The sequence below is a fragment of the Lichenostomus cassidix genome, chromosome 17, assembly GCF_008360975.1.
Source record: "Lichenostomus cassidix isolate B80296 chromosome 17, HeHo_3.0, whole genome shotgun sequence".
In the NCBI taxonomy this organism is placed as follows: Eukaryota; Metazoa; Chordata; class Aves; order Passeriformes; family Meliphagidae; genus Lichenostomus; species Lichenostomus cassidix.
Window position 1 is genome coordinate 3,140,383 of NC_139497.1, and position 12,820 is coordinate 3,153,202.

The 12,820-nt window shown below is 52.3% G+C and overlaps 1 protein-coding gene across 1 annotated transcript in view; it reads right to left on the reverse strand.

Moving 5' to 3' along the window:
• Nucleotides 1–2,516: 2,516 nt before the first annotated feature.
• Nucleotides 2,517–12,820, reverse strand: part of RXRA (retinoid X receptor alpha) — a 91,852-nt gene continuing 81,548 nt past the window's right edge. Inside the window, exons 7-10 of the mRNA XM_085076865.1 lie at nucleotides 9,856–9,988; nucleotides 8,617–8,708; nucleotides 6,933–7,038; nucleotides 2,517–4,324 (exon numbers count right to left, since the gene is read on the reverse strand). Of these exons, the coding sequence (XP_084932991.1) occupies nucleotides 4,177–4,324; nucleotides 6,933–7,038; nucleotides 8,617–8,708; nucleotides 9,856–9,988 (479 nt within the window). The 3' untranslated portion in view covers nucleotides 2,517–4,176. The remainder of the gene's footprint in view (nucleotides 4,325–6,932; nucleotides 7,039–8,616; nucleotides 8,709–9,855; nucleotides 9,989–12,820) is intronic.

The window sequence follows — 12,820 nt, forward strand, 5'->3', positions numbered from 1 at the left end:
AAAAAAAATATCCGAGGATACGGTAAGGGATAAAATTACATTTGTACAAAAATAGATTTTAACTTTATTGATGCTTTAGATATTTTTTTCCTTATCTTTTATTTTTTTTTTGTCATTCTAAATTTTAATGTCTTTTTTTTTTTTTTTTAATCTATGTATCCCATAGCCAAGGCATCCATCACTAAGTATTGGGAATTGCTAAAGCTATTCTTTTACTCCAAACCACCTGCTTAAAAGAGAAAAAAAAAAAAAAAAACCCAAAAAAAACCAAACCCAACAAAACAAAAGAAGAAAAACAAAACAAAAAGGCATCTTAAAATAGATGCAGTTCCTTTGTCTCGAGGAATAAAGATCCAGATTTGGCATCTGCCAATTTGGAAAGGGATTCGGATACAATGGAAGCAAAACAAGAAAAAAAAAAAAAAAACCAAAATAAAAAGCGAGGGGAAAAAAAAAAAACAAACCAACCAACAAAACAAAACAGGAAAAAGAATGGATTTAAACCACAAAAAGCCAGGAAAAGTCTGTAATTGCTACAGTTCTCTATCGGTACATGTGAGTGGGGGTATTATACAGTGTATATATCTACAGTACATACATGTATACACACGGATACCCACTGAGCCGCCTCGGCACTGATGGGGACAGCACCAGCTCCTCAGCCACGCTCCAGCCTTTGTTTTGGGGATCAGCAGCCCAGCCCGGGGCTCTCCTGGCTGTGTCACAGGGGTCACAAGGCTGGGGGGCAGCCTGGGCTCCCCAAACACCCTTAACACCCCTAAAGCCACTCCTGGTCGGCATTCCGGCGCCGAAGGAAGCTCGGCATCCCCCCCGAGGGGTTTGGGATGTGCTGGATTGGGGTTGGGGTCATTGGGGTTGGGGTTATTGGGGTTGGGGTTATTGGGGTTGGGGTTATTGGGGTTGGGTTAGGGCTGATGGAACATGCACAGGGATGCCCCGGCGGCGGCGGGTGGCTGAGAAGCTGGTGTTTGTGCTATCTTTAGAAAATTAAAGATTGTCCCACCAACGAAAAAGGAATACTCGAAACGGAAAGAGAATAATTACAAACGGATCACCCCTAATCGAAGCGGAGGGTTTTTGTTTTTTTTTTGCAGGAGTTACTGAGATCTGGTTCAATCCAAGTCCTACCTCTCGAGGGAATAATGTGCCTTTTTGGTTTGCCTTCAGCCAAGTCTCACCTCTCCACGCCAGCACGGCGCACACTCAGCGTTCTCACGATGAGGACAACGACAAAACAAAGCCCAGAGTGAAAAGGATACAAATGAAAGACTCAAAACTCATGCAAAGCTCGTTGCTTTAAGGCTGCTCTGGCGGATGTTCCCGATGCACAAAGCCGCTCCTTCCCGCGGGAAGGGCTGGGATGAGGATGGATGGGGTGGGATGGAGTTTGGGGGCTCAGGGAATCCCAACTCCCTTTTGCCAGGTGAAAGCTGAAATCCCAGGACAAAGCTCAGCCTTTCCCGAAATCCCTTCCACCACGGGCACGGATTGAGGCTGTGCTGCTTCAGCAGGGAAACTGAGGCACGGGGCTGCACATCCTGACCTTGGGGAGCTTGGGGCCTGCAGAGCAAATGCTAATGGGAATGGGATGGGATAATGGGATGGGATAATGGGATGGGATGGATGGGATGGGATAACGGGATGGGATGGGATGGGATAATGGGATGGATGGGATGGGATGGGATGGATGGGATGGGATGGGATGGGATGGGATGGGATGATGGGATGGATGGGATGGGATGGGATGGGATGGGATGGGATGGGATGGGATGGGATGGGATGGGATGGGATGGGATGGGATGGGATGGGATGGATGGGATGGGATGGGATGGGATGGGATGGGATGGATGGGATGGGATGGGATTGGATGGGATAATGGGATGGGATAATGGGATGGGATGGGATGGGATGGGATGGGATGGGATGGGATGGGATGGGATGATGGGATGGGATGGGTTGATGGGATGGATGGGATGGGATGGGATGGGATGGAATGGCAGCTCCCACGGTGCCACCCAACACCATGCAGCCCCCACAGCCCCTTCCAAGCCATCCAGCAGGAAAAAATCAACTCCACCCCACAGAAAACATTCTCGTGCAAAATCCACCAACTTTCCCAAAGCTTTTCCCCTCTGGCAAGCAAGTCCCAGGCTCCTTCCTGCTGAAGAGCTGGGCTGGGGGCTGCCAGGGGCTGGGTGGGCTCTGAACTTCGGGAACTGCCACCTCCCTGCTCCCCCCGGGGCTGTGCCAGCCTCCTGCTGCCAGGGAACAGCCTGCTCGTGTTTCCTGGCACCCCTGCCAGATTTCATTTCTCCTGCCTCGCTTTCTTGGCAAATTCTTGCAGGGTGAAGCTGTTTAATAATATTTTCAGCGGCTTGCAGGCTGCTGGGGAAACAGAGCCAAGATGCTGTGCCTGCCTCTGCCGATTTGCCACTTCGGGCCAGCCTAAGGGGAAGTTGTCACCTGAAATCCTGAGTGTGTTATTTTATTTTACGATCTCCTGGAGCTGCAGGGGATGGAGCTGGGGACTGCAGCTGCCGGCTGGGGTGGCCACAGGCAGGTGGCAACTGTGTCCCCTCCAAAAGAGGAGTGAGGGAGGTGGTGGGAGCTGCTCCAGGAATAAAGGGGGAGTTTCCAACCAGCTGCAAAGCATGGGGAGCAAGAGGATCTTTGGGAGCTCATTCTTTGCCTTTTAAAGCACAGAGGACACAGGAAGTGGGGAAACACCTTGGGTGTTTGGGACAGTCCATCCTGCCAGTGGGAAAACCCTTCCCAACCTCCCTCTCCACTCCCTCTGCTTTGTTTTTTCTCTATCTCCTGTTTTTGGTGGGGCATTGGGACACCTGATGAGGGTGAAATGGGGAGGTGAAGGGGAATCACTCCCTGGCTGACCTCTGGCCACACACTCCCGAGGGAATCCCATCCCGTGGGGCGTGGGCACATTCCTGTCCCTAATCCCTGATCCCCAAAAACCTGTCCAGCTCCCTGCTGTCACACCAAGACTCAAGGAAAGGGTTGTGCAAAAGCCAAGGTGCTTTCAGTGCTCTCAGTATCCCAGAGAGGACAGGGATGCTGCTGCTGCTTCCCCGACCAACCCCAAATCCCAGCCTGACGGGGGGAGATCCAGGGGATGGGGAGCCCTGGTCTTGCTCCACCACCAATTAACAGCTGCAATTAACCAGCCTGGCCGAGCACTCCCGCTAATTGTTGCCTTGCAGTGTTTTGCAGGGCTGAAAGAACAGGAGCAGCATCCTGGATGAGCCAAAACCCTCGAGTGGGGTCACACTGGGATGTACTGGGGCAGCACTGGGATGTACTGGGGCAGCACTGGAATCCCAGTAAGCCCTCAGCAGCTGGAGAAGGGCGATGGGGAGTCCCTGGCAGCCTTAAAGCAAGTGCTGCAGCTGGCTCATGTCCACACGGGCAGCTCCACACCTCTCCGGGTGCCCTCTGGGATGGCAGGAGGGCATTCCCTGTGCCACCAGCCGCCGTGTCACTCGGGGGGGATCCAGCTCCATCCCAAACCCTCTGTTTGAAGTGGAAGGAGAAGGCTCTGTGCAGCCACGGGTGACTCATTCACGGGGCACGGCCTCTCCCTCCGCAGAGTAACTACCGAGACTACTAAGAATAGTTAGAAACCAAAAATAGAATTCTTTTTTTTTTTTTTCCTCTTTTTTTTTTTTTTTTTTTTTCTCTTCTCTTTTTCAAAAACTCCATCCTCTGAAAATAGCCAGCTGCAATCGAGTTCAACCACTCCCCTGGGCTCGTCCAAACCCCGCTGCCCCCAAGGGCTGGCACTGTCCTTGTCCCCAGGGAAGCCCCGCCGGCCACGGGGCACGACCAGGGCAAGAGGGGGTGACGCCAAGCCCGGCTGGTGGCTCATCCCAAACCTCATGGCACGGCGGGGGCAAGGGGTTGGCAAAGCTCTCTCCGCTCCCACTTCTCTACAAGTAGCACAGGGAACCAGCGAGCAGGTCTGGAGATGCAGCAGTGACAGCGACGCACGGGGGGACAGGCGACGAGGAGGCCAGGACGGCGGGGGATCCCCGGATCAGACGGTGCCTCCGGCGCTGGGGGAGCGGGGAGGGACGGGCTGGGGCGGAGGGAAGCGAGGAAGAGCCCCGAGGGAGCCAGGGACTGACCCAGCTCAGGTCTCTAAGTCATTTGGTGCGGCGCTTCCAGCATTTCCATCAAGAAGGTGTCGATGGGCGTGTCGCCTATTAGCTTGAAGAAGAAGAGGTGCTCCAGGCATTTGAGGCCGATGGATCGAAGGGCTGGGAGGCGCAGCAGGAGCTTGGCGAACCTGGGGGGACAGCAGACAGCACAGGGTTAGACAGCCCCCTGCTTCACGAGCTCTGCAGACAGCCAGACACAGCCCGTGCTGTCACACCGTGGGGTTACACCCAGGGCTGGGCAGGGAAATCATTAATTACGGCTCAGCCTTGGAGATTCACAACAAACACGTGCTGCTAACTGAGCTGATCCAGCCAGCATGGAGACAAAGCCACCCATGGCCACCCACACCAAGGAAAAGCTGATGGGTGTTGGGCTCCGAAGGTGGCAAGAGGCTGTGCAGCCTGGAGAAAGCCACTGCTGGTGCCACTGGGTGTCACCTCCTGGTGGCAGTGCTCCCAACCCAGGAAAAAAGCCCTTTAATGATCAGCAGCAGGGTGATGATTTGCTTTTCCTGCTGCAAAATCAGGAACTAAACATCAGCAAAGGGCTAGAGAGAAAGAGACCCTGCAGAAAACACACTCACCCAGACATGCACAAACACACAGATATTATCCATGCATGCACAATTCCCTCTCCCGAATTTTTTTCTTTTTTTTTTTTTTTTTCTGCTGAGCTGGCGAGAACGGCGGGAGCAGAGCCAGGAAAAACAAATCAGCCCTACCATCCCATTCAGGAAGTTTCCCTTTAAACCAAACCAGATGATGGCTCCAGCCCTCGGATATGTTTAACTGTGAGATAACCAGCCCGGAGCACAACGTGCCAGGGCTGGGGCTGGGAGGGGAGAGAAGATATTGCTGATGATTCCCTGAGGTGCTGGGTGTCACGTAGGCACACAGACCTCCCTGTGGGCTGCACGGGGGGAGCAGGGCTGGGCTTTTCCCGGGAATGCCTCCCTGTGCAGAGGAATTCCCTGGTGGTGTTTAGAGGATGCTCCCAAGCTCCTGCTGGCTGGAGCACCTGAAAAGGTGAGAATTGCAGAAATCCCACAGCATGGAGAAGGAAAAGGCACCAATCAACCCCAGGGAGACCTTGTTTGCAGCCCCAGCTGGGGATCCCATTGTGCCATGAGGCCAGCAGGATGGAGGGGATTTGGGAGAACTTTGGGGAGCTCTGGTGCAACTCCTCCCAGGCCACCAGGAAACCCTCCTGAGGCACCTGGGGTGATGGCAGCACTGCCCTGCATCCCCGAGGGATGGAGTGAGGGCAGCAGGGCCCAGCCAGGGCTCTCAGGACACCCCTGAGGGGCAAAACCTCTCAGGGCACCAGGGAAGGGTGTGAGTGTCACACACAGTGGTCCCCAGCCCAAGGTCACTCAAAGCCAGTGGGAGATTAAACTCCAGAAATGCAATTTAATAAAGTTTTATGAAGAAGAGCCAGCTGGAGAGTCAGCCTGGGGTGCAGAAAACCTCCTGGGGAGGAGAGGTGACACTCCTGCTCTGTGCCCTGCTCACCCCAAACCAAACACACCCCATGGCACCTTCACCTCTCTCTCCCTGCCTCAAGCCAACCAGAAACACCCCAAAACCCCTTCACAACACACCTTTCTTCACCTGCCAGCACTCTGGGAACCAAAGAGGGGGAAAAACAAACCCAACATGACTTCTGAGGGCACGCTCTGCCCACTGCCCTCCCTGCTGTGAAAGCATCCTTTCTATTTCACCACCCAGGAATGCAGGTGAGATGCAAACCCCAGTCTCCTGGGCTGTATTTTTTCCCCAACATTCATGCACCAGTAGCAGCTTCCAGTGCTTTGCTTGGTTTCTCAAGAAGCTGTCAGGAACTGAACTGGCAGTTGCCAGCTTCAGGCTGTAACTGGGGAAAAGCGCCCACTCAGCTTTGGAGCAGTCCAGGAAAGCATTCCTAATTCCCCCTCCCATTCCCAGCTGGATTGGGGGAGGCAGGGAGGGGAGAAAAAGAGCATCAATTGAGGCTTTCACTTCCCAGCAATGATGCTCATCTGCCACCGAAAATTAACTCCATGTGAGTCCTATTTTTGCTGCGGTTTTGCTCGCCGTGGTTTCCAGAAGGGAAATGATACCCTCTTCCCACATGGGCTCATCCCACTGCAGGGAGCTGGGGCTCCTCAGCTCTGCCCACCTTGATGGATTGATGGAAAGGGGATGAAGAGCTCTGTGCTCTGCACAGGGGGATTTTTTTTTGGGGGATGCTCACAGCTGGAGCAGGTAGAAATGAGGGGTTTGTCTGCAGGGAATTGGGGTGTTTTTTAAGGGCACACATGGATTTTATGATGGTAAGGTGAAGATCTTTTATTGTAAAAATCCAGGGTTCTTAAACTGTTAGTTTGCTGAGTTTCCACACTCGTGAGGCACAACAAATGTGCTTAACTAACCACAGACTGATAGGAACAGCATCAGATGTAACCAACCATGGTGGGAGCACTTACTGGTTCTAATAATTGTCTTACAATTCCACAACTCGTTTTTCACCTCTAGTTTAGCAGAGTCATCCCCAGAATACTTTCCTAGTCTGCCAAAGTACCAGAAGTGAGCAAGGATTTCACAAGGGCAGCAAAGCCCTCACTTTGCAAAGCCTTTCTGCTCCGCAACAAGGAATATCTCTGGAAACTGAAAGAACCAAGGACCCAGTGCCACCGTGGGAGCTGGCAGGGCTGTGCAGAGGGTGTGGCTGAGGCAGGAGGGGCTCAGGGAGCTCACCTGCCGGGCTGGTCGGGGTATTTGTGTTTGCAGTAAGCCTCTAGCGACGCGTACACCTTCTCCCGCAGCGCCTCCACCTCCGCCGGGTTGGAGAGACCCTTCGAGTCTGCAAGCAGCACAGAAACCATCAGCCAAAAACCTCCAGGCTGCCCAGGCAGGTGAGAACCCCTCCATGCCCTCCCCAGCTCCATCCATCCCTATCCATCCTTTCCAGCCCCACCAAAGTGAGGATGCTCTGAGCTCTGGGGATTTGGGGAGCGCTCAACCCTTCAAAACTTTTTACCCCCCTACAGATTTTTCCCCACCTCACATCCCAACCCCAACTATCTGGGCTCATTCCAGTGCTCCCAGAGCCTCACTGAAAGGGTTTCATTCCCCCTCCAGTCCTGGGCTTGTGGGATTTTCCCCCCAGCACTGTGGTGGGGCTGAATGAGAAGCCCCTGCTGTGGCACAGCCCCCAGGATATGTTTTTAGCAGGGTGAAAGGGACAGGGCAGAAATCGATATCCCCAAAAGCACATGTGCCACGGGAACCTCTCCAGATTCCCCTTCTTTGACCATACATGGCTAATCCCAAATTACAGACAATAAATTACTGCTGATTGCAAGGAGGGAGGGGGGGGGACTGACAAAAAAAAAAATTAAAAAAACAGTCATGAAGAAAAACAAACCCAAGAAACAGCAATAAACCCTGCTGGAACAGGCTGGCCTGGCTTTGGTGGGAAAATCCAGGGAAGGAGCTGTGCTTGGGCACAAACTGTGCTCCTGTGAGGAGGGATGGTGGTTGATGGGGAGGTTTGTCCTTGGCTGCCATCTGGTTTTGCTCTGGGCTCATCCACTCGAAAATCCAGAGATATATAATACATATTATAAAATACCCCCTCCAGAGTGCAGGTATGAGCAGGCTGGCAGCTGGGATTTGCTCCCTGAAATGCTGCAGACCAGCCCTGGCACTGAACCTTCTTTTTCCCTTGGGCAGCTGGGGCTGTGGGGGAAAAGGGAGCAATGTGAAGCCTCCTGGAGTCACAGTGAAACTATGGTCAAACAGTGAAGTTTTTGTGTATTTTATAAGCACATTTCATGTATTTCACCTTCTCCAGGTCTGCAAAGGGCTTTTCCAGAAAGGCAGGTGATAAAAGCCCTTGGATGATGAGGTTGGGAAGCAGAGACAGTAATGTCCATGCTCTGGTGCTGCTCTAAACCATATTTTTCTCTTTAAAGAAGATCCAATTTTGTTCCAATTCAGGGACAACTCCCTCAAGCACCAGAACTTTCCACTATCACTCTAAAAAGGTGAGAGCTGACAGGACAAGGGGGGATGGCTGTAAACTGAAAGAGAGCAGGGTTAGATGGGATATTGGGAAGGAATCCTTCCCTGTAGGGTGGGGAGGCTCTGGCAAAGAGTGCCCAGAGAAGCTGTGGATCCCTGGAAGTGTCCAAGGCCAGGCTGGACAGGGCTTGGAGCACCCTGGGACAGTGGAAGGTGCTCCTGCCATGGCAGGGATGGAATGGGATCATCTTTAAGCTCCCTTCCCAGCCAAACCAACTTTTCTCCCTGCCTCTCTCCCCTCCTGCCCTGTCCTTGCCACCTGCTATTTCCACCAGAGCTTTTTTGGGGAAGAAAAGGAGCCAAAAGCACCAAAGAGCAGCCAAGAGGGGCCAGCAGGGCAGAGGCAGGCACGTACCAGGGTTGAAGAGGACAATGGCTCGCAGGCAGCCCAGCTCTGTCTTGTCCATCAGCATGTCCCTCATTTTGGACACCAGCTCTGTCAGTACTCTGCGAAGGACACAGAAACCACGGAGTCAGCAGGAAAAAAGCAATGAAAACCCCAAGTGTCAGGCCGAGTGAGAAGCTCAGGTCACGTTTAACGAAGCCAGGGCTGGTGCTGGATTGTACCAGCTGAGGATGTGGCCTCATTTTCCTCCTCCATCAAAAATAGCTCATTAGGAACATCAATAGTTCCTGTGAGATACAACAGGGGACCATAAAAACTGGCTGCATCCATTCACTGAGAGGCTTTGGCACCTGAGAAAGCTGCCTAAAAATAAAAAAAAAACAACAATAAAAACCCACCCCAACAGGTATCTAAAAGTAATTTCCTCTGCCGGTAATTTTTATTGCTCCCTTTGCTCTTACTGCAGGTGTCGGTCTTGAAATATTTTCCACTGATTGCCCAGTTTTTTCACGTTAGATCCTGCAGCAAAGTCATGATCTTGCACTTCTGACCTCACAGGAACAAATGATGTCACCCAGGCCTGAAGAACAATTTCCTCCCCGAGCAGAGCGGCAAAAGGTGATTTGGGTTTTCAAACTCGAGTCGCCTCAAGATGAGTCTCAGGGAGAGGAATCAGCATTTCAGCAGCGTCTGGAGTCACACCGTGGGTCAAACACCCTGCAAGGCTGCCTTTAAAAACACTTTCCCCAAAGCCTGAGATTAAAGAGCCCTGGGGACACGCATGTGGAACCTGCTGGGTATTGCTGGGGTTTGTTCATTGAGCAAATCAAATCACGTCTTGGTCCAATTAAAGATGAAAAGGAGCCAAGGAGTGGCCCCCTCGTAACATTTTGAAGGCATCTGGACCCCATGAAAGCAGGGCTTTGATTTGCTCTGGGCAGCCTTCTCCCTGTTTGGGGCTGTTGGGTTTTGCAGGTTTGGAGAGGATGGGTTTGATGCTGCTCCCTGCAGGGAGGGGGAGAAACATCCACTGGTGTTTCCGTGGATTTTTTGGGATGGAGTTCTTCACCCTGAGCCCCTCAAGCAGGAATGGTGTGGAGCAGAGATGGGGGTGTCAGGCAGGGTGGTTTGAATGCAATCCCATCCATTTTATCCCATTTTGTAAGAGCACAAAACTACACCAAGTCACAGATATGTGAAGAGGAAAAAACCCGAAATGATTAAGGTGTCACCTCCACCCCTGCCCACCTGTCGAAGATGGCCCCAACTCCAGCACTGTGGGCACTGTTCCTGTGCACGTGGAGCCCTGTGGCCAGCAGGATCCCATCCTTCACGGCTATGGAGCGGTGCGAGAAGGAGGCAATTAGCAGCTCGTTCCACCCTGGGGAGGAGAAAACCACCGAGGCTGCAGGTTAGAGCCGTGAGATCCTCGGGAAAATCAGCAATGTCACCTCCCCGCTGCCAAGAGGAGGAGGAAACTGCCTTTGCTGGGCTGCAGGAACAGAGCTGGATATGGGAAAGGAGTGGGGAAACAGCTTTTTCTTGGATGTCAGGGAAGGAAAAAACCATTAAGAGGCAAATGCACTAAAAATAAAGCTAGTAAGGGAGCAGTTTCCTCTATAAACCGTGCAGACACTGAGCAAACAGCTCTGCCTGACCCTCCCCGTGGGTGTGGAGCCCTGAGCTCCTCTCTGCCCTCAGCAGCTCCAGCCCTAGCAGCACTTGCTGTCAGCTCTGCAGGCTCCTCTTCAGGCCACCACAGGGCACAGAAGGTCATTCCCCAGCCCTGAGCTCTGTGAAAGGGACGTGAAAAGTCCAGCTTGTGGGTTTGTTGCTTCTGCCACAAAAATACTCGGAGGGATACATCCATGAGTGCTGCTTGGAAAACAGAGTTTAGTCCTATTAGGTGGACATGATGCTTTGGGATATAGGAAATACGTCCTCTGAACCCAGAGCTACAGGGAAGGGAAGGGAGATGTGACCTTCCAGCTGCCCTTCCCAGCCCAACACCTCGTCAGTTCCTAAATCCACCACAGGCTGAATTTCTGAAACAAAACCCCAACAAGAGGAAATGCTCCAAAGTCTGAAATTTTGGTGACTTTCAACCAGGAGCAGCATCTTCAGCAAAGACAAGACAGGACTTCTGCAACACCCACAGCCTGAACATGTTGTGGTCCAGAAAACTCAGGATATTTGGCTTTAGGTTTTTTTCCCCAGGCTGGAAAAGCAACACAACAATATCCCTCACCTCCCCTGCCACAGGGACACGTCTTGCCTCAGTGCCTGGAATAAACACAAGGCCCATGTGTGCTGTATTTACCTTCTGCTGCAGCCATGGGCTGTGCCATTAGAAATGTTGACAAGGAATAAAGTTCACTCTTTCCTAAGTGGCCACAGGATGTTTCCACCCCAGCCAGGGGAACATTTCTTTGGCTATTTACTGGGTGAGGCTTGGAGCTTTCGCAGGGATTGCAACACTGTGGAGCCCAAGGAGGATGGAGGAGCCTGCAGAAACCCTGATCCTGGGAGGAGGAGGAATTCCCAGAGCCTGATCCATGGAAAACTGTCACCCCCAGCCCCACATGGAGCTCCAACCACCAGAAACCAGAGCTGGCTCACAACACCCAGTCCAAACTGGGCTTATGAATGCTGGATTCAGCAGCATCCTTCATCTGCATTATTCCCACGTAGAGCTGGGATGTTTCAGCTGAAATGGGGAAGATTTTCCCACCTTGGCTTTCACCAGAACACCCCCAAAGAGCTGCCAAGACAGAGGCAAGCAGGAAAAACTCAGTATAAAAACCACAGGCAGCAAATTGGAATTAGAAACCAATCTGCCCGGAGAGTTGTGCACTTCAGCCCAAACTCTGGAGTGGCAGAGCAGAATCCTTTGCCTCCTGTGCCTCCTTTCTCACCCAGCAGGGTGGCTGCAGCCCCAGGGATGCTCTGGCTCCTCTGGGATAGGCAAAGCACTTTGGCAGAGCAGTGGCCATCGTGCCAACCCAGCTCCCTGCCAAGTTTCCAGAACCTCCAGAACCAGCTGCAGCTGCAGGGATGTAACACTCAGCATCCTTTGCCAGGCTGAGAAAACATCAGGTTATTCCTGTCTCAGCTTGGAAACAAGAAAACCCGTGGAAAACAGGCTGAAATAAAGTCAGGTTTCCTTCCCTTCCGAACAGCGCGGAGAGGGAATATTTTTAAATGATTCAGGATTTGAGGGAAGCTGCTGCCAGCCCACCCAGCACTCTCCTCAAGAGCTGCTTGCTCCGCTTGTTTTGCCTCCCAGGATGCCTGACTGAGGCTCTTAGCTGGGTTTTAATGCTTCAATATTTCATGGGCAGCTGTTCTCAGCAGGCCACTCAATAATACATAGAGCCACTGGTTAAAAGACGTGGGGAAGGTTATCTGAGGCCCTGGAGGAGATGCTTGGAGCTCAAGGGAGCTGCTCCAGGTGCTCAGCCATCTCAGGGATCCCAAAATCTGGGACGGGAGGGATGCTGCAGCCCCTCTCCTGCTGCCTGGAAATCTCCAGCTGCAGTTTTAATCAGCTGCTTGCTGAAGAGAGGGAAACCTGGAAGTGCTGTGGAGGGTTTGGGTTATACTCGACAAAAGGGAAAGGCAGAGCTTTGTCTGAACAGAAAGCTCTCAAAGATCCCAACAGAGAGGCTTCCCTGCTCATCCACGCTCACAAGAGGCTCTAGAAAACATCTTCAAATCCACATTTTTTCTGTTCAGAGAGGGCCTGGAGCCAGCTCTGGAAAAACCCATGGAAAAGCCACAGGAGCACCTTCACCAAAGGGCTGCAGGAGATGTCCTGGAAGGGTGCAGGACGTGGGCAAAAGTGAATTTTGGGGGAACAAAAGGAACTTTTAAAACCCTCAAGGACTTCAAAGTGCCTGGCTTGCAAAGAGCTCCATGCCTCAAACACATCCTCAGCAAGCTCTGCTCCTGATTTCTTGCCCTCCATGATCTCTGTGCAGCAGCAGGAGCTTGAATTCACTCAACAGGGGAAGACCTTTCCTACAGCCAACTGCTTCCCACCTCCCAAATGCTGCTCCTGCAGCCCCCCTGCTGCACAAGGCAATTTAAAATAAGCCCTGAGAATTCTATTTTCATCTTGGTGGGTGGGAGAAGGAGCGAGATGTATTTTGCTCCCCTTTCTGGTTTTTATTAGGATCAAACATTTCAGTTGGATGACATTTCACGGGGGACT